Raw genomic sequence first — 22,508 nt, 5'->3', positions numbered from 1 at the left:
GGGGGGGAAGGACAGAGGGAGAAGGAGAGAGATTCTGAAGCATACTCCACGTTGAGCTTAGAGCCCAATGCCATGCTTGATCTTATGACCCTGAGATCATGACCTGAGCCAAAGTCAGACATTTTACTGACTGAGCCACCTAGGTGCCCCTTGATATTACATATTTTTAAAAGGACTAGAGTCCCACTAGTTTTCCTCTTTAAAAAGTCCATTTTTTGTAGTCTTAGGATAGTATAGAAATAAATATCTGTGATTAAGGAAAATAATTAATTTCTGTGTAATTATATTCAGGAAGATGGAGGAAGAATTTATCATGAGCCTCCCTCATTCCAGGCATGATGCATGTTCTGTCATTTACTATTCCTGTCAACTCAAAAATAGGTCTTTTCTCCATCTCATTTTATCTCAGATGAGGAAACTAATACCCAGTTCATGTTACTTGAGATTGTAGGTGTAGGATTAGAATCCAGATCATACTTCATAGCTCTGTATTACTTTCCATGGATTTTCAGTCACGGGATGGTGTGAGGGGTGGGATAGGGTTGACTTTGGCCTCCTGCCTGGAAGTGGCAAGGACAAGGTATGAAGTGGGGTAACACATCTGAATCACCTGGAGGGCATCTTCAAATTATGTTTATGGCACTCTGCTTCCCTCTAATTTTGCTACCCCCATTCCATCACAGTAAGAAATGGTTTGGTAATATGTCATATTCTGCAAGTATGTTGGGGTAGAAAAAAGATTGAGGGGCAGCCCGGATGGCTCAGCGGTTTAGTGCCTGCCTTCAGCCCAGGGCGTGATCCTAGAGACCCGGGATCGAGTCCCACATCAGGCTGCCTGCGTGGAGCCTGCTTCTCTCTCTGTGTGTATCTCTCATGAATGAATGAATGAATGAATGAATGAATGAATGAATGAATAATAAATAAATAAATAAATAAATGAAAGAAAAAAGATTGAACACTATTATCCTGTGATACACTGCCTAGATGTGAAATTATATAAATAATTACAAGTATGGATTTAATGTATGGATGTAGTCCTAAAAATATTCTGACCACCTTATTTTTCTTTACTGCTTCTAGACAATTTAGAAATATTTGGACGTCTTTATATGTTCTCTGTATAAAAGAAGTAGTAAATACTGTGTATTTTTTTCAGGTTACACTTAGCTGTCAGTGACAATAAAATAACAAAAACATGTATTTCTTATTTTAGTTTGCAGCATTAGTTCTTGGTTCATCTTTTATTGAAAATGAAAACTGGTTTATAGTGCTTTGATCTAAACCTAATTATGTAGAAGAATTAACTAAGGAAAATTAAGCCGTATAAAGCTGTTTTGCAAATTTAGTAGAAAGCTGTATGGGGGGAAAAATATTAAAACCATACACTGCCCAATAAGGTATGAGGAAGCTAATTGCTTCCTGTCCCTTTTGAAATTACTCAGCCTGAGAAAAGAGAGCACATATTGATTTACTGTATATAGTAAATGTCCCATGTCTCTCCTCCTCTAACACCCAGACACATACTGCACATATGCACACGACAGGAGTGGCAAGGAACTGCATATCTAACCACCTCTCCCATCAAACTTATGTAATGAAGAATTGGGATAGAACATTTTCTTCCTCTGTAAAACACAATAGCATAAAATTATTAAAGCACGTAAAATGAATGGCAGTGTAGTATTTATCTTGAATGTGTTTGCTTTTAAGCTTAGAAGAAAGCAAGTTTCCAAAGGAAAATGTATTTTCTGGTAATATGGTCTCAATGTAACCTATTTCTGTGCATATACTAGTACCAATTAATACATTTATAGGCATGTAGAGTGTTAGAAGCAGTGTTAAAACTTAGCCCGTCTGACAATTTTTTGGGAAGTTATTATGAAGATTATACAAATTCACATTATACTCTCCAACATGGTCTTTTGCTTTATTTCAGAAAGGATCCACTAATTGAGAGAATGAGCATTATATTTATATATGTTGTGTTATAACTCCTGTGTAGGTTCTGTCCTGCCATTTGTGATTTTTCTATAAGAATCTGATTTCTTTTTCAGAATAGACTTTGAAAAGATAGTGTTGATTGTCCCAAAGCCAAATCAGTAAATTAGTGAGAAGTTAAAAAAAGAACACACACAGAAGATCTTACAGAGCAAAGGGCTCTTTTTTTTTTTTTAAGATTTTATTTATTCATTAATGAGAGACGGGGTGGGGGCGGGGTGGCATGGGCAGAGACACAGGCAGAGGGAGAAGCAGGCTCCATGCAGGGAGCCTGGCATGGGACCCCATCCCGGGTCTCCAGGATCACACCCTGGGCCAAATGCAGGTGCTGAACCGCTGAGCCACCCGGGCTGCCCTCTGAAGGGCAGTTTATAATTACTCATGTAAATGTATGTATTTTATTTAAGATTTTACTTATTTATCCGAGAGAGAGCACGAGCGAGGGGGAAGGGCAAAGGGAGAGGGAGAAGGGGACTCCCTGCTCAGCATGGAGCCCGATGCAGAGCTTGATCCTGGGACCCTGAGATCATGACTGGAGCCAAAGGCAGATGCTTCACCCACTGAGCCACCCAGGCGCCCCTAAACATGTATATTTTAGAAGTGTAATAGCATGTATGCTTCTTTTTTTGTCTTAATGTAAATTATTTGCTATGATTTTTAATTGTGACCACGATTACCTCTACAGCTTAGGAACTCATCATATTACAGTGTCTTGCGCTTTATCTTGAAAGGGTCGGGGCATCCTTATTTGCAGATGGGAGCATATTTTGTGATTAGAGTGAGTTTTCCTTTGTCTCATCGTATGTTACTTAGTGTATTGCAAAGTTTTTTGTTGTTGCTAAAAAGTATTTTATTTGGAAATAGATATTTCTTTGGAAATATATTTGCCTCCTCCGTTGGACATTAATATCTATTCCTCAAAGAACTGGGTTTCCGCTTTTCCCAGGGCTCTGTTGATGGCTCTTGTAAGCCTCCCAGCGCCCCTTGCATCCCAGAACTCTGACGCAGGTCTAGCTGCTGTAGCCCGGCTGCTGGCTGCTGTTTACTAGCGAGTTCCCATTAACATAGCCACCACTTCTGGGCTGGATAATGGACTCAAAGGTTAAGAGCAGAGGATCTCAACAGCTCCAATCAGCAGGGCTTTTCCAGGGCTAATTACCTCTTTACTGCGCTGACTCTAATGTGACATGTTTATTGCCTTAACTAACAACTCATTAGCTTAGTTGATGTTTTTGTCAATATTAATTCGTTCATTTAAGCCAAGTCAAAGCTTAAACAAAGATGTCCAGACTGAGAAACGGGCAGCAGAGTGACTTTTGTTTGCTCATCTTTTTTTTCCTCCCTTACTCAACTTCAATAAAATAAATGTGTAGAAAGGAAGCATTTAGCGTGCTCACAGTGAGAATGTTGGCATTTGTTTATTTGCTCGCATGTAAAGCAATTCTGAATTAATTTCTCCTAGGGTTACTCTAGTCTTCATCTCACAGTTTACTTAATATTTAGTGTCCACTAAGGGCAACTGATTCTCATCTTTGATGATCTATCTGTGAAGGGTTAACATTCAGCAGTTCCATGTTCCAGGTGAATGCTTTACTGTCGTTATTAGAAAAGAAATTAGCTAATCCTGCCTGTGATTTTCATCTCCACTAGACTACTTATAAAATTACTTTGAGATTATGCTAACTTAATTACCCTGTGTGAATTATTTAAAAAGAGTATGCAATTACGAAATTACCATGAAGCATTTCAGTTTTTGCCATAGTTTTGATTAACTTTAATGGTATTTTTGGGAAAATGTCATTGTTTTGATTTCATGTATTTTTTTAATAATTAAATTCTAAAAGCCCTAGACAAATGGGTAAAATAACTGAGCATGAGTCTTTGATCGAGCAGTAAGTCAGTTACTTTGGAGAGGTACATCAGCACCTTCAGAACCCTGTAATCCATCTGGTGAGCCCCTCTCACAGGATGTTTAATGGTGTACAGATGACCAGGAAAGGTTACGATGCATTCCTGTTCAGACGTGAATGAAACTGCCGTCTTGGGGGGAGGGGGTTCATCTCTGGAAAGACCATTGGTTGGTTCCTGGAAGTGATCAGGTCCAGAGAAGGCTGTAGAAGCTATGCATGGAACACATTGAGAAGTATGTCCCATAAAACAGATACTCCTATCTGTTTCCTCCATTGTCTGTATCTACAGAAGGTTACATGAACGCTGCATTATTATCAGTAGGTATTTAGAAGTCCGGAAATTACAAATACTCTAGTCTACATAATTGTATACATTCTGCACTAAATACTCTGATTATGTTTACATTCTTTGCTTTCTTAGCCATTTTTTTTTTTTTCCTGAATCTGCTTCGGTCAGACTTTTCTGACTTTCACTCTCCTGTAACCTTTCCAGTAAGGTAACCAGGGACTTCATGTGTTGCCCAAGTCAGGAAGTAATTCTCAGCTCTTGTCTCTCTCTCTTGGTAGCCAGTAATTCCAGCTATGTTGAAACCTGCAACTCTGCTTAGTTTCTGTGACGTTGTTCTTTCCTGTTTCTCCCACCTCATTAACCACTTGTACCCAGACTTGGTGTTCCCCCTCTTTCCTCTGTACCTACCCTCATTCTTTACCAATTACTGCCAGTCCCGTGGCTTCAGTGCAGCATATACGGATGATTTTTAACTTTCTGATTCCAACCCTGGTTTCCATGCCAATCTCCAGACTCATATGTCCAGGTACTTATTTGAACTCTACCTTCGGATGTTTGATATGTATCTCAAATTGGAAATGCCTAAAACTAAAATTTGGATTATTGCTTCCACTTCAAAAACAAATAACAAACCTCCTTGTCTCCTGTTGCTACCCATTTTAGTGAGTGTCACCGTCATTAACATAGCCATTCCTGTCCAAATGCCTGGAATCTGTTTTACTTCTCTCTATATCATATATTCACATCTAATCCCTAAATGAATCTTGTCTGCTCTACTGAAGTTACTTCAAAAATCCAGAATTTACAGGGTGTGAGAACTGTGTCACTACTGTTTTAGTCCAGGCCTTTATTATCTCTTGCTTGAACCATTTTAAGAACCTCCCAGTTGGCCTTCCTGATGTGACCGTCTATTCTGTATACAGCATCCTGATACTTTCTGGTTGACAGCGGGTCATGTCATTCTCTCCGTGTAACTTCCATGAATTTCTCATAATACTTAAAAACCCACAGAGGAAAGTGCTCATGTAATCCATCCCACAGCTGCCTCTCTTATTGTATGTCCTTCCACTTTTGTCCTTGTCCACTGCCATCTAACCACTCTGTGGACTTTTGCTGGCCCAAAGATATCCCGTCCAACCACAGGGCCTTTGGTGCTGTTCTCTTAGCCTAGAATGCTTCTCCCACTGGTGCCCCCATGCCTCTCTTTCATTTCACTCAGGCCTTTGTTCAAATGTTACCATCTGCCGAGTCCTTTCCTCTTGTCAGTTTTTAGGCTTTTATTCTTGCTTTTTCTTTACAGGACTTAGTTCTGCTTGACATATCTATTTGTTCTTCTAGTCTGTCTGACTCAACTGGAATGTAAGCTCTGTGAGAGCACAGATTTTGTTGACCTGTGCTTAAAAACAATGCCTGGAACATAGCAAGTACTAGTAAATTTTGAATGAATAGATAATCACTTAGCTAGTAGGCACTAGAGCTAGAACTTCAACCCTAGAGTACTTTTGCCACCCACCCATATGGCTGCCAACCCACTGATTCATGCTATTTAACCATCCTACACCTTTTAGGATCAGGACATAGAGGTATTTGGACCTCTATTCATTAAAGATTTAAAGATTTAATTAAAGATTCCCTAGATTAATGGATTTTAAAATTTTACTTCTTTGATATCATAAACACCCACTTCTATTATTTTACTTCTTTATTACTGACCCTCAAACTGTCCAAAAGTCAGGACTTTTTACATTCATGAGGCAGAAAAAGACTATATGAAATAAGTAATATCTCTTTCTTTATAGGAAGGTAAGATTCCCTAATTTTAGTTTGCCATCCAAAATATATAAAATACTAAAAAAAGCCAAAATAACTTTAAATATCATTGTATGACATAATTTGAAGTTCAGTAAAACCGACAAAAAACATACTTTGAATCAAAGAATGTTTGAATTTTAGAGTCTTCTGATTCTAGGCCAAGAAACAGTGAATTACATTGAAATAGGACTGTTTTGATAAAACTGATAGATGAATGAGTTTTTAAATATCTTTGTTAAATTGGCTTCCTAATTTCAGAGTTACTTTACACTTTTTATTTAAAAAATTAAGCTTCTGTGCAATGAAGGATGTAAACTGTTTAACAAGCAGTTTTTAACAACTGCATTAATACAAGGCATTTAGTTATAGAAGTGTTTGTTAATTAGTCCATATCCATGAATAACGCACACAAAATTGGAATTATTTTTAATTAAGTCAGGTTTCTGTATAAAGCAAAGGAGTGGAATTCCAGATGGCACTCTGCCATCCTTGTTCTTTGATGGACATTAACAAGTGGGAAAAGGCTTCTTTCACTTGGTTACACTTTGAAATAAGTGGCCAATCATTATTAATTCATTTTGCACTCATTGTAATGGCATAAATCATCATAAATTCATTTGGTTTAAAGTGCATATAATGTGTTCTCCCATAGGAATTTCCTTGTAATTGAACTATTAATTAATGCATTTTTTTAATATGACCTTTTTTCCCCCCTCCTGTGCTATTCAGAGCTAAGGGTGATTAGTGGCCATTTCTTCATTTATGATATTTTTTAAGTAAAAGGAACAAAGGTCTAACCAGGCCTGATGACTGGCCTAGGAGGGACCAGACAGAGCTCAAGAAAATAGTTTATATATTACCTACCAATGGGGCAGCCATAATAATTATGAAGGACCTCCGAGGACTCTGAAAAATTCTCTGAAATGCTATGGTTTTGTAATAATTCCAGTAAGAAAATTTCATTCTCCTTTGATAAATATGGTATGACTCTAGCTTCTGTTTTAGTTTCCAGTTCTTAAAACTCCTTCCTATGGCCACTAGTTTTCTGAAAGCATTGGCTGCCATAAAATCCAAGTTCCCCTTCCTGCAGCAAGGAGACACTCCATAAAGTAGGTCCCCATTTCTGTCCTTACACTCAGTCCTTCCAGTGGTTTCATTTATCCAGTGCTATTTCCTTGTACAGGGTGTACTGGTTGCTAGAGGGCTTGTAATAGCTCGTTCTGGAATCTGCCTATGAGGTCTTCAAGCTTCAAGGGAAGCATGAGAGGGAACAGTTAGCCTCCCCCTAAGGGAAATAAAAATTACAAATGGAAAGCTGGGAAAAAGTATCAATTTTACAACTTTTTAGGTGATCCTTTCCTATTTATTGCTATTGCAGGACAATTAGGAACTGAGTAAAAATTACTACTGCATGATTCAAGTTCATGTCATGAGCATGTCATGTTAGTAGGATCTGTGGTTATATAAAAATAAAGGTTTGAGTTAGTATTGCAAGTGTTAATATTGGTGTATGTAACTGGCAGTTGATCGTGTGTGTGTGTGTGTGTGTGTGTGTGTGTGTAAATAAAAACAGTCTAATAGGCTGTAGAGAACTCAAGGTACTCTATCAGGCTCAGTCCCTACCCTTGTTAGAAAGGCAAGAAGGGGAAAAAAGTGAGATAACAATATAAAAGTTATCTGTTATCAAATGGTGCTTAAAATAATACCCAGTGCTTATAGAAATATATAACTATAGTTTTTTATGGTTAGTAAAGTATTTTCGTAGAATAAGTATTCCATAATGCTTAGGGTACATTAATAAAGTAAGTCTACACTTTGTGGTAAGGATGAATAAATGCCCCAGAAGACAAATTCATTATTACCTAAGTAATTGCGTGTGTGTGTGTGTGTGTGTGTGTGTGTGTGTGAGAGAGAGAGAGAGAGGAGAGAGAGAGAGAGAGAGAGAGAGAGATGGCTTGTTTGCTAATCTTTTGAAAGAGCTAGTCATCATTATCAGGCAGATAAAACAAAAATGTTTTGAATTGGGGTCTTCACTGGTCATTTCATGATGGGACAATATTTATTTTGCAAAAGCAACAACTTAGTCATGGTAGAAAACCGTCAGCTCTTTAATCACTGCTCTCGTAGGCTTTATTTTGCTCTGTCTCAATCCTTTCTCGTTTTTAGTGTTTTGCTGTTACAGCAAAGCATAAATATTTTCTTGCTGCTTTGCTTTTATGTAGCACTTTTAAAAAACAGTAAGAATAAAGTTGGAACCGTTTTCAAAAAATTGCTTGAGTTAAAAAGCTTGAGATAAAATGGCACTAATATATGAGCTTTTGTTATTACTCTTGACTCACGACAACAGAATTCAAACAGCCAGAGGGCCTAAGTTAATTGTGATTTATCCAATGCTAGATTTTAGTGCTATCTGCTTTTCAAAGCGTTTTGTTGTTTTTTGATTTGTTATCTACTGTTCTGAGCATGTGTGCATTTTTGGTAGTTCATTTATACTTTTGGCTAGACATCCGTACGGTGGTGGTGGTGTGCTACATGCTAGATTCCCACTATAAAGCTGCCACACTATGTATTACTTATCTCATGGGTGAGAAACACTAGTAATTTGATAAATGGACTTTGAATATGGCCCCAGAATTACTTGAATAATGCTGAATTCTATACCGTCAGCTTTCTACCACTTCCTGCCTGCAAGGTGAGTGCAGTGCTAGATGTGCAGTAGACTGTTTTGTGACCACGGTGCAACTAAGTTAGAGCCAAGATGATTGCGAGGATCTTACTATGGTTATATTTAGATGTCGATCCAGTGACGGCAACTTTTTCATTATACAAGAAAAGATGAAGCATTTAATTCATTTAATCTTCTGTTTGCGGGAGACACTAATAACTGCAGTTGAAATCATGCCTTAATTCAGAAGGAGGAAGAGATTGATCATAAAGGTTATAGTTTTGAATCCCTAGTTGGGTAGAGTGTCATGAATAAAGTGTCATGAATAAAGAGGCAAGTTGTGTTCAGACCTGTACTGGCCCTGTAACACATGGCCTGGGCCACAGAAGCCTGGACTCCTTTCCCAGGCCTGCAGCTCACCCCTTCCTTCTACAGTTCTCAGTTATCTCATGTGAAGCACAGGAATGGATGCTATTGTTCTAAAGTCCTTTCAGTCTGAAAATTCTAGGATTCTAATTAATCCATTTGGCTGGGGATGAATAGATCAGAATTAAACAGGTAATAGGTCTTACCCCTTTCTAGCATAAGACAACCCAAGTGTTGATCTTTCTAAATGAAAATCTAATCAAACCTCCTTTGCTTAAAACTTTCAGTAGTTCCCCATTGTCACCAGAATAAACAAACTTCTGGCATGACATATGAGGCCCTTTGTGAATGGGCTCTAGTAACCTGTCCTGCCTCATGTCTCACTGTTCTGGTTCATCCAACTTGTCCTCTTTTCTCCCTTGCCCATCACATCAACCTCTTCTTTTTTCCCCAACAAGATCGCCAGCCATGTTGAGCTATGTGTAATCCCTTGATCTGACACTGTTCTTTCTCATTTCCTCATCATGAGACATACTCTTTTCTCTGTCTGGAATGCTTTCTTTCCATAGTCCTCTCCTTTGAGTAGTTGACTCCTACTTACTCTTTAGGTTTGGGTATAGAAGTCACCTTTCCCTGGAAGCCTTCTCATACTCTCTGGTGGAGTTAAGTGCCCCTATTAAGTTCTCTCTGGATACCTTATGCTTTTAAATGCTCTAACAATACTCGGAATATATTGAAATGACCTGTTTGCTCAACCATCTCCTGAACTAGAATCCGTGTCCTTGAACTTTTTATTATATTTATTTTATATATAGTTATCACAGGAATCTTTGGATGGCTAGGTTGGAACCAAATTGTGGAAGACTTTGAAGAATGTCAGTCCAGTTTGTTGAACTTTTTCATACTGCTACTAGGGAGCCTTTTATGATACAATCAGTCATGGTGTCAGATGAGAGCATCATTCTGTGCCTTGCTTACTATTTATTTTGGTACAAAATTAGATTTCATCTTGCACAGATTAAAATATAACTATTATTGGGTACCAAAGGTTTAAGGAAAATTCTGAGAGAGAAAATTCATAAAATTGTCATGAGACTTTTTCTAGCAAAAGAGAAGGTACGTAGGTATCTTAATTTTAGCTTTTTTTTTTTTTTTTATCACCTTGGTCCATGTTGCAGAGCAGCTATCTGTTATGGAATCATAAGTCAGATAAACCCTGAAGTAGAGAATATACTGTATTCAAAAAAGGAATCTTAAATTTACCTATCCCTTTTTATTATTGTAACAACTATTTCTTAAAGGCTCATTCCTTTATATCATCAGAAGGAATCTGTGATTAGGAAGTTTGAACCCTTAGGCATCCGAGCGTGCTCCTCCAGAACATCAGTGTCATTATTCCTGGTAGCATTAAAGTCATAAGCATCTTACTAATCAACAAGGCTAGAAATCAAAATGTTTACTTAAAAAGCCTCTTCATCTTCTCTTATTTACACATTTTGCTTGGAATAAGTTGTCAGGTGTGGAATTATAGCATTCTTCTGTCTTTATAATTCCAAAACAGACCAGTGAAAAATAATCAGACTCTAGTTAGTGGATTTAAAATGTGTGTGTTAAACAGACCATTCTTCTCTCTTGCCTTTTCTTGGTGCCCCCTACATCACCTGCCAGAACTGTGGGGGTTTTTACTGTATGTTACCCAGAGACTGTGATCTGAACTAAAGAAGGAGAGGTGCTATAGGAGAATTTTACTTATAAAATCACTGAATGAAATAGAAAGTGATTTAAGAGAGGCGATTTAAGAGAGGCGATGGCATGCCAGAGGGAACCTGCATTTCCTGCTGAGCTGGGTGGCATCCTCACTGTGAGGGTAGATCATACTTTGCAGGGGAGCAGAAGATACCCTGAGGACCATTGCAAGGCCAGGGGTCTTTTGAAGTCTGCCTACTGAGTCTTCCTTTTCTGTCATTTCGTTGCAAGGTGAGTGATCACATCCCCTATGCTGTCCTTCCTACTTTGTTAGAAAAATGATGGAAAACATCAAGAAACTGGCCACTTAACGGTTTACTTTTGCTTTCAAGATAAAATTGTCAGAGTGGTGAGGAAGCTGCCTCCAGAGTTCCCACACAGAGGCTGCAAGAAATCAGCCCTCCCTGGGATTGCCAGAATGCTCCTGCCTGTAATGAATACAGGAATAGTGGAGTGCAGTTAAGGGAAATGATGATTGAAATGCTATAAAACATTGTACTTAGGAAACCTTTGCCCCTTCACAAAACTGCTTCCCAAGGACAGAGCTTCAGGGAGCCCTGTCCCTTAAACTGGAGCCATTGCTGCTTGTGCTTCAGGATGTCTGCAGAGAGCAGCACTGGTGTTTTCTCTGCAGCTCTTACTTCCTAGAAGTAAAGAATGACAGAAAAGTGGTGGATCTCTTGACATTTTGAAATACCATTCTGACAAACTGGAGCAGGGAACTGCATTAGAGATGTACATGCAGTAAAGGCAGATGTATTTCCATCTTAGGTCTGTAATGTGTGCAGAGTGCTGTGCTTGGTGATCTGGGAGATGTAAAGTTACATGCACCATAGTTCCTACCCTCCAGGAGCAACAAACTTGATGAGGAAAAGGGAAATCCATAGAAAGGCTTATATTTAAAAATATCGTGTGGTAAGGGATGAGTAAGTGCTAGCAGAAAATAGAAAACAGTGGGTCACGATTTTTGGGGTTTATATTTTTATGATCCACAAAACTTGAAGCTAATGTAGGACATGGCTAAGTGGGAGAGTAAAATTTTCAAATACGTGTATGAATGAAGTGATGAATATCAAGATGTCTCCTCCAGGAGGCTTTCCACGTATACATACCTTTTCAGCTTCCTGCAAGACTTGTTAACCCAAGAACCGTGGCCTCCTGGAAATTTTTGTGTGTGTGTCATTTGATGGATATGTACATGTATTATATGTAGTTTCCTGGGGAAAAGACCAATGGTTTTCAACAGATTTTTCAAGGGTTCTACAGCAGCAGGTATTCTGAACCACGAACAAACAGTGCATTGGCAGACAAGAGTCTGGGCTTTACAGCATCCTTCATGTCTTTTCACCTCCAGTTCAATCCATTCTCGTTTAACAATTGGCTAGAACATAAAAATGAGTAAATGCCTTTATTTGTTAACTGCATTAAAGTTTATATGCCACGTTCTCAATTTTGAAAACAGGCAAGTTCAACATGCTTTTCGTGACTGCCGTTTGAGGAGCCCTCCCGGGTGCTAGGCACATGGCAGTGCACTTTGTCTGCATCATCCCAACACTCTTGCTCTGTGAGAGTGAGCTGTTTTCTCATTTTACAGACAAGGAAACTGAAGCTCATGATACCTTCTTCGGCCTCCCCTACTAAGTTATGAAACTGGTTACTTCCCTGTCTTAAATCTGAAGCCTGTGTATCCCTTAAGCAGTCCGCTATACTGTTCTGTGATGTGTAAACAGTTTTGTTTCTTCCCCTCAAGAAACAAACAGCCTCTTCTAAATTGATATTTGTTCTTCACAGTCCCTGTTTTCTAAATGTCAAAATGCCTTTTGAAATAGGTGAGCTTTTACAGCTTGACAGCCATTAGGCTTATGTATACAAATTGTTAGCATTATCTTCGACATAAAGAAATACATGATACTTAAAATCTAGATGATTTCATCAGATTTAAAAGTAATATCAAACTGTCTTTTCATTTCTTTACCAAACTTGTGTGAAGAATTTACCACATACTTCACATCATTGTACTGGATCAGCGTAGCAGAATATGGAGAAACATAGATGCTTGTGGGGGAAACTTTTTAAAACTATATCTGTGCCTTCATCCCTGATCCCTGTTGGGATATAACAAATATAACATTATTTGAAACCATCTCCATTTTACAGAATGCTGAGTAGGAAGAGACACCTTGCTTGGAATTTAGGATCACTGATATATTTTGAAATTATATATACTTATTTATACATAATTCTTATGAAATTAAAGCATTTTAGAATATGGTATAAAATATTGTAACCTAACTTATCTCTTTAAAGTATGTGGCTGAGCAAACTGTAAACTTGAGATCTTGTATAGTCTTACTGCTCAAAACCCCCTTTTAGTTAAAGAAAAAAAATCAAAAGTAATTTATACTTTGAAAATGTCTTCGAAAAAAACATCACAAAAGTAAAATTACTTTATTGCTTTGCTTCTTATTTTGTAATTTTAGGTAAGGCACTGACATTTCTTCTGCTGCAGCCCCCCAGCCCCAAACTTCCTCCACACAGTACAATCCGAAGAACAGCCATTGATCTAATTGGACGTGGTTTCACGGTCTGGGAGCCTTACATGGATGTGTCTGCTGTCCTCATGGGGCTTCTTGAACTTTGTGCTGATGCCGAGAAACAGCTCGCCAAGTACGTGCTCAATTCCAGTTAATTTGTGGGGATTTTGTTTGTGTTCTGTCAGTTGGTATTTTGTTTATTTTTGTTTAAGGTCATTGATTGCCCTTGATAGATTATGTGTTTTTAGTAGATAATGAAACCCCAAATATCTCAATATATGAAATTTTGGATATAGATAAGGAAAGGGAAATCTATTTCTATAATTTGGGCACACTTGAGATTTAGCATTAAGCCAGTGAATGGCTGATCTGTGACATAGTTTCTAAATTGTGCTTATTGTGCCTTGACATATTATTATCTAATAATAGTGTAAACATATCACTTACAAGGAAAGTTGTGTATATACCTGCTCAAACATTTACTCATAGAATACATGACAGATAGTTTGGGGAATTATTCCTTCACACTCATAGTAATTTTTAAATTTAATTTATTGAGGTTTCACTTGCACACAGCCAAGAACCAGCTGTAGGAGATTGCGGAGATCCAGAGAAGCAGTGATGAGAGTAGAGGGAAAGGCAGATGAGCTGAGGGAGCTGCTGAAATGAAGTAAGTGGGAAGCCCTTGGTAGCCAAGTGGCCAAGAATGATGGGAAGGCAATTGGGGGTGTGATGATAGAGGTTCATGTTGACTTGAGAACTCAGCCTCCTAATTCTTGGAGGAAGGTTTTTGTTTATTTTAATTTTGCGATTTTATTTTTTAAAAGATTTTATTTATTTTAGAGAAAGAAAGAACAGGGGGAGAAACAGAGAAAGAGGGACAAGCAGACTCTGTGGTGAACACAGAGCCAAAATGCAGTGTTCAGTCCCCCTACTGTGAGGTCATGACCTGAACCAAAATCAAGAGTCAGACGCCTAGCCAACTGAGTCACTCAGGGCCTCTGTTTTGTTTTTTTCAGTATCGCCATCCTAGTGTTAGGAATCTTTGAATTGGCCCATGGTGCCTCTCTAAATGTAAATGTTATCACCTCTGATTTTCTCAATGAATGGCATTTCATCTTATCTTTGTTGACCTTGAAAAAAACTAGAATTCTCTGCCCTTTTCTTCATGGTTGTCTTTCTCATATCCCTTCGTTCTCTTATGATCCATCATGGCTCTAGGCTCAGGGAGTAGAGATCAAAGAAGCTATTAAAAGGCTAGACTGGGATGCTGTGGCTTTGTCTACAGATTGGACATTCTCAGCCCGAAGTCCCAAGATGGATTGGTAGAAGGTGTTATTTATTTCCAATTTAGGCAGCTGCCCGCCCCCTACCTCCTATCATACTGCCACATTTCCTAAACATTTACTCTTTGTCTTCCTAGCTGTTTGCTTTTCAGCAAGTCATTTCACCTCTTACCTCAGTTCCATATACAAGTTGGGGCTAATTAAATACCTACCTCATAAAGTTGATATTAAATGTGTTTCTGTTTGCAAAGCACTTGGAAGAATACTTAGCACATACTAAAAGATTAAATGGGAATTCCCTGTAGGTGGTAGTAAAAGTGGTGATGCCATTGTCATTTTTTCAGAGTCAGCAAATCAAGAGCTGCCCGGTTCTAGAATGAATAGTTTGACATAATGGCAGCCTGGATAGTTTTTGGATGCAGAAGGCCTGAAGGTTCTTTCTTGATTGACTTTAAGAATTCGGAGGGAACTGAGCCCATGAGTTTGAAGCAATAGTAAGAGGCAACTGGCCTTTGTGCAAAGCCTAGAACATATTTTCATCCCTCTGCCCTCATGTTGGCTGCAACTGCCTGTATACCTTCCAGTTTTGTTTTGACCTAATTTTATAGCCTATTTTCAAAGCTGATCTAAACACCATTTCAATAGTATGCAGTCTTGTTTTGTTGCCTAGGAGAAGTGATAGGCTTTATTTAGACATAGTATTTAATATTTTGTTTTATTTTGTTTTTAAATCAGTTTACATGAAGCTTATATCAGCAAACATAAAGATATACTGTGCTTTATCTACATGTAGTATGTCCATAGACACTTTAGTTCTTCAGTAGATAATTTAAATCCTGCTATTACATCCTTTTCTGTCATGAAGATTAGTATAACTCTATACACAGCTCTAAATAAATGAATGTATCAGCATGTAGCCTTGAGGAGTCCAATGTAATTTTCATCATGATAAATTGCATAATAAGCAAGAAAATGTTTGCTTATTAATCTATAACAAGATGTAGATTGAAAATGGCCTGTTACATCTGTGACACCATTGGTACAGGCTGTAGAAGGACTGAGACAGGGTGAAACAGAGCAGGGATGTGTGCCTCCTACCCACATGATGGTGCCTACTGTGCCTCCCCTTTGTGCCTGATTTACTCTGTATGTGACAACAGTGCTCAGCAACCTTGCCTCTAACTGCTGCGTTAGGCCCGCTTTATGAAGCTTTTATGTTAGGCTTGTGCTTTTTAAAATTTCAGTTCATGTTAACTGGAAAAGAAAAAACAGGGGCACCTGAGTGGCTCAGTTGAGTAAGCATCTGCCCTCAGCTCAAGTCATGATCCCAAGGTCCTGGGATTGAGTCCTGAGTCAGGCTCCCTGCTGGGTGGGGAGTCTGCTTCTCGCTCTCTTTCTGCCCCTCCTCTCCCCATACATTCGCTCACTCACTCACTCTTTTGTGTTCTCTCTCTCAAATAAATAAATCCAGTCTTAAAAAAAGGGGGGGGGGAGGAAAAGAAAAAACATACACAGTCCTTCCCTCTTTAATACTGTTCTTGTGAGTTTATGAAAAAGGGGATTGAAGGGGGAGCTAACTCAGACTGCTACCTAGTTCTGTAAAACACATATGATAGCAGAGTTTCTTTCTTCCTCTCTCTCCCATGTATTGACAACCTCTGTCAGAGATTATTCCTGAGAGGTCTCCTGAGAAACTATAGATGGCTTAATTGATAGGGCATTTTTCCAGAATTAAAATGCCTTTATTTTAGAAATAGGACTGAGAATTTTACATCTTTGAAATAAAAATAATGCCAGTTTTCTAATGTGTTTAGCTATTTTACTAGATTTTAAACTATGTTTATTAACTAAGCAAGCTTTTATTGAGTAGTTAATATATGGAAGATACAATATTGGGTATTATATTTAGTTACAAAGTTGCATCAGACAAAGATTCTGTCTCCAAGGTACTTGCAATCTGAAGGAAGGATAAGATCTGATGATGCAAAAAGAGAAGGAGAGTAAAAGGTAGGGACAGTCAGAAGATGGGGAGGTGAGTCACAGCTGGGTGCTCAGAAAGGATGCCAGGAAGAGTTTTATTTGCATCTCCCATTTGAATAATTTTGAGGAAAGGCAAAAGGACAGAGGTGGAAATGTATGAGCATGCCCCACAGATGCCGAAGAGCTCCTTAAAACATATGGCAAATGACTGTAAACATGGTTTTTAACCAATTTTATTTTATTCATTCCTTACAGAACTTAAACTGTGGGGAGTGCCCATCTAAAACTTGAACATAAGTTCTTTCCCAGTTATCTCAGGGGAATAGAATCAGGGTTAAAGAGAGGATTTTCTCTTTTATCTTATAAAATGATTATAAAATGATAATAGAAGTTTATAAAATGAATCTGAAAGAGGTTCTGTCTCTTGTCCACAGAAATACTGGTCATTGGAAAAGGTGAGCTTCAGACCTAGGTCTCACTGACCCCAAGAGCTCTGCTCCTACCCCTGTGCCATCTTGCACCCACACAGCTACAGATCAAGAGAATATTAAGCATAAAACAGCCTATTCAAAGGACATAAAAGCTGCCAACTCAATTGTCAGTGTACTTTCAGATTTTAAAAGTATATTGAATGAAATCATTTCCATGAAGAATTTTGTACCTTCTAGAAATTAATAGCCTATTTAAATATTAAGCTCCCTGAGTGCCTGGGTCATGTATTATGCATTTATTCATATTTATTCATAACACCTGTCACATGATTTGCATTTAATAAACATTTAATAATGTCAAAGAATTTTAGAGATGAGCATCTTCAACAGTATTCAATCCAGTGCTTTCAGTATGCTATCCAATAAAAATAAGGTTTAGAGAGATGATACAACTTACCTGAGATCTCACCAGTACTAGAAAAGCTAAAACGATCACCCAGGTCTCCCGACTCCCATTTTGCTTCTCCCATACCTGTATGGTCATGCCACCCTTTATGTGACAAGTGACCCACAGGGAGACTCTCGGAGGAATTTTTTAAATTAATGATTATGGGCTGCTCATTTGTGGTGGACTGTTTTTGTTTTTGTTTTTTGATGGACTGTTTAATAGAGAATGCAGACTGCTCTCATTGAAATCCTAGATAGAACCATTCCTAGCTAATTGTGAGAAAAAAAGAAACATGCAGTATTATGTATTTTATAAATCCTTCCTTTTTTTGGTTATGTACATATGGATAAAATGTTAGAAACAATAGAAAATCCTACCCTGTAAAAGAACAGAAAAATCCTCGTGCTTTTTAAAGACTAACTCCCTTCTGTACATGTTGTGGTCTAATTCTGATTCTGTTTTCCTAGTTCATGTTGCAGGGCCTTTGCTCTCAAAGAGAACAGCAGAGCCGTGCTGGCTCCCATTGCTGAGGGGGGCAATCTCTCATCTCCTGTGGCTATGATGGAAGAATATTAATGAATTACCAAAAGCCCATTGCTTTTCTGCAATATTCAGTTTACCAAACTTTTTTTTTTAAGATTTTATTTATTCTTGAGAGAATAAATAAAAGAGAGAGAGAGAGGCAGAGACACAGGCAGAGGGAGAAGCAGGCTCCCTGCATTGAGCCCAATGGGGGACTCTATCCCGGGACTGTGGGGTCATGTACTGGGCTGAAGGCAGACGCTCAACCACTGAGCCACCCTAGCGTCCCTTTACCAAACTTTAAAAGAGAAACATATAGTCAACTAGAAACCCTGTGCTTTGATTAACATACAGATAAACCCCATATGTTAGAAAGAAATGTTATTTTTGAACTATATACTTGGAGAAAAAGAATTGACATTTTAACTCAAATTTTAACCGTACTTTTTAACTATGAGACAGGGGGTAGAGAATATATCATATAAACACTAAGGTATTTTTAGGATTTTATATTTAAACTATGTTTCCTATTCACTTTTATTTATTTAAATTTTTTTATTAAAAAAATTTTTTTTTTACATGTGTGCAAGTGGGAGGGAGGAGCAGAGGGAGAGAGAGAATCTGAAGCAGTCTCCATGCCCAGTGCAGAGCCCAGTGCAGGGCTCAGTCTCAGGACCCTGAGATCATGACCTGAGCCAAAATTAAGAGTCAGACGTTTAACTGCCTGAACCACCCAGGCGCCCCAGACATTTATTTTTAATAGAAAATGTATAATCTGAGGAAACCACTTAACTAAATTATGTTAGCATAGTTTTTACAACTCATAGTTGTAAATGTATGCAACATATAGGAAATAGATGTAAAAGCTGGGCACTTGTTGGGGGAATCATATTTGTGTTTAGGAGACTAATGTTACATTTGAGTTATCAAATTAAGGTTTAATATAACAGACAAGAATTGATGATTCCTTGATATATTAAAGACCCTTGCTAGTAAGTGTCTGAAAGGAGTAAGATAGAATTCCCAGTTATGAAACGAAGTATGCATTTCCAAAATAATTCTGGTCCCTGTTTTCCATGAGGAGTGTTTTCTGTGCCCTGTTACTGTGTATCTTCGTGGGTTTGGGCGACTGTAACAAAATAGCACAGACTAGGGGCTTCCACAACAGAATCTTACTTGTTAGAGTTCTGGAAGCTGGGAATTCCGGGAAGGAGGTGCTCACAAGGCGAGTTTCATTCTGAGGCCTCTTCTCTGGGCCTGTAGATGGCTGCTGTGCCGCTGCATGCTCACGCAACTCCTTTGGGAGTGAGCCAGAGCACGTTTTCTGGTCTGTTATACGGCAGGGATCCCATCATGAGGGCCTCACCCACCTGGCTCCTCTGACCCTAAGTACCTCCCCGAGGTTCCGTCTCCAAATACTGTCACAGCAAATTTTCAGGGGACACAAACATTTAGTTCGTAATACTGTTTGACCATGATTTGTGGGTTATTCTATGAAAGATTAAGTGGTTCTTCCCCCTGAATATTCTCTTACAGTATTCCTGAATTTGACAGATGGGGAAGTCTGACAATTGTAGATGGTGACATTTAACTATAGTGGTCTGACGTGTGACTTCTAAAATGCTTTTACCACGATGGAGTAAGGGTTAGAGCAGATTAATGAGCAGTCACGTGAGGAATGAGCTCAGCCTGAGTGGACTGTTTCTCTATTCATGATTTTTATTTACAGTATCTGTCATCACTCATGTTTCATGTGGGATGGGTATACTGAAATGCTGAGTAAAATAGAGAGTATGTCCTATCCTATTTTTCTTAACTAAAGACCCATCTTAAAAGCCTATATAACCAATGAACTGCATAACAGCCAAATAAGCAGGATGCGATGAAGATCCCAGAATAAGACAGACACCCCTTTAATTTCACACCTCTGATAGTAGAATCCTCCTTCATTCAGTTAGAATCCCACATTAAAATATATCACATACACAGCGCACCTTTGACTTTGAAGATAACTACATGTAGAATTAGACTTTGCCTGTTGGGACGACTAGATCAATTACTTTGACTTCATTGCTTGGTCAGTTCAGTCAAATAACTGGCTTAAGCGATTTTTTTTTCCTGCTGGATTTTCCAGGTAACTTCATTTAGCGCATAACTCTCAAGCTACCACTATGTCCAAGGGGCTGCACTGGGCACTTTGGGAGGATCACAGGATTAGAAGGCATGGTACCAGTCTGCATAGAGTTCATGATACAAAACTAATTCATAATGCTTGGCAGAAAGAGATCCAGTGCTAAAAGCCTAGGATAAACGGGTTTTGTTGTTGGTTGGTTTTGTTTCAGTAGATTGCAATTGAATGCTCTAGCAATTGCAGAACAACTCTTGGCTTCCACAAGAACTGAACAGAGGGGTGGGGAGAGCGTGCTAATGGGGGCAGTGGTAGTGGAGGAGCATAAGCCACGTACTCTAGTCAGAAGAGGAATGGAATTCTAGGGACCAGCTTTGAACTTAGTCTGGCCTCAGGAACAGAGGTGTGTTGCAAAGACGGAGTCATAAATTAGTGAAACTAGATTATGGAGGGCCTGGAACCTCAAGCCAAGGTTTTAAGATTTTTCTTAGAAGCACTGGTCCCCACTGAGGTTTTTAAGCACTTTAACCATGAAGTAAAGTTAGTGCTTTTGGAAGATTACTCTGATGTGATGCATTATATAGGCTACAGAGGAGAGTCTTCCCCTGTGCCTTGGCAAATCCTCTCTGTTCCCACACTCCCAACCCCCCTGCCTGCGTACCATGGATGTGCTGAATGAACCTGTGCAGACGACTGACCTCAGAGCAATAGATGTGTCTGCATCCTGAAGTCCTGCACTGCAGCCATCAGACGCTGATCAAGAGAATCACTCAAATGTACCCTCTGATGCCTCTTACAAATTGTTGGATGTTCCACCTTCCACTGAATTCATGAGCAATACTTTTACTGTCTTTGGTTACCTGCTGCAGCTTCTCTTCCAGACGCCAAACTTTTACCATTTTTCCTACCACAAGAAGTGTGCCTATTTCCCAAATTCACAAGATCGTTTGCTGAGATGGATTAAGGGTATTGTATGATAGGGCCTTTAACTTGAAACCAGTGACCTGCTGCTAGTTGATCTCATTTTCTTTTCACTTTGTTTCTATTTATGAGAGTCATCTTGGGCACAACAAGCATCTATTGTCTGTATAATGTATATAGGTGAGACATAGGACTGGGGTTTTTACATTTGCCTGCTTATTTAATCATCTTGTCAGCCTTGGAAGTTGTTATTTTAATAGACCCATTTTACAAATGTTGTGCTTTACTCAGGCCAGGTTGGCCACAGGGCACAGCATAAGGATTGGGGGACAATATCCATTTGTCATCCTCAGGTGAACACATACATGCAGAGTCATTCATTCTCATTCTTTCCTTCTCTTTCTTTCCCTCCACTCCCTTCTTGGCTTCCCACTAAACTTTTTACTCCTGAAGGAACAAAGAAGGTCTGGAAGAGAGGTGGGTGGTGCGGTTGGTAGGATTCTGTTTGTATGTGTAGAACTCTGGTTTCCAACTGTAAGCCATCACAACAGCACACAGCAAGGAATGGACGGGACTTTTCTGGACTCCAGGAGATGCTCTAACACTTGGTCTGCAAAAGGGAGATCCCATCTCTTAGAAACTCGGGAGATAGTATAGCCACCCATAGGGAGTGTGGACAGGCAGCCAGAACCATGAAGCTCAGCAGGGTCAACATGTTGTCTTTCACCCTATTTCCCTTGATACAACCTAGCCCTTTAGGGAAGCCACATTATTAACACATAGGTGTGGTTCAAATACAGCCCTCAGTGCCATTCCCTAAACTTGGTCAAGCAGTGTATTGCCTACCCCATTCCCTTAAAATTGGTCATTTGAACCCACACAATAAGACTTCTTTCTTGGGATGCCTGGGTGGCTCAGCGGTTAGGGCGAGAGCCAAAGGCAGTCTGGGTATCGTCCCACCCTGGGGATCAAGTCCCACATCGGGCTCCCTGTGAGGACCCTGCTTCTCCCTCTGCCTGTGTCTCTGCCTCTCTCTCTGTGTCTCTCATGAATAAATAAATAAAATCTTTTAAAAAAATACTTTAAAGACTTCTTTCTTTAGCCCAATTTGAATTTGATCTTTCTGAGGACTTTTGAATCCCAGTTCTGCCATTTAGTATAGTTACTTTCCATTACAATTATATTTCCACACCAATTGATAACCATGCATCTGTATCTTCAGTTATTCACAATTGACATTGGAAAGAACAGAGATGAAGTCCGCGTGTCACAATGGACCACTGGAAACCTCACCCAGGGATGCCATCTAGCCACTCATCCAAAGTCGCTGAGTTTAGTCATGTTACCATTTCATTAATCCAGTTAACCATAATGTGGGCGAGCCCCCTCCCCTTTATTTATACCACCATTCAGCTGTCCGAGAAGACATCAGACTTTGGCACCTTGATGAACTCTGGACCCAGTTTTCTCCT

At 39.0% G+C, this 22,508-nt stretch overlaps 1 protein-coding gene across 5 annotated transcripts in view; it reads left to right on the top strand.

The window, feature by feature from the left end:
- The window catches only part of LOC129514524 (WD repeat-containing protein 7), a 353,352-nt gene that overhangs the window by 234,384 nt on the left and 96,460 nt on the right, over positions 1-22,508 (top strand). For all 5 annotated transcript variants that reach the window (XM_055333148.1, XM_055333146.1, XM_055333147.1 and 2 more), the window contains one exon: positions 13,267-13,453. In XM_055333148.1, the coding sequence (XP_055189123.1) occupies positions 13,267-13,453 (187 nt within the window). The remainder of the gene's footprint in view (positions 1-13,266; positions 13,454-22,508) is intronic.

Source organism: Nyctereutes procyonoides, unplaced genomic scaffold, assembly GCF_905146905.1.
Source record: "Nyctereutes procyonoides isolate TBG_1078 unplaced genomic scaffold, NYPRO_anot_genome, whole genome shotgun sequence".
Lineage (NCBI taxonomy): Eukaryota > Metazoa > Chordata > Mammalia > Carnivora > Canidae > Nyctereutes > Nyctereutes procyonoides.
Note: the sequence above shows the minus strand (reverse complement) of the source record. Positions and strands in the feature narration are given on the sequence as shown.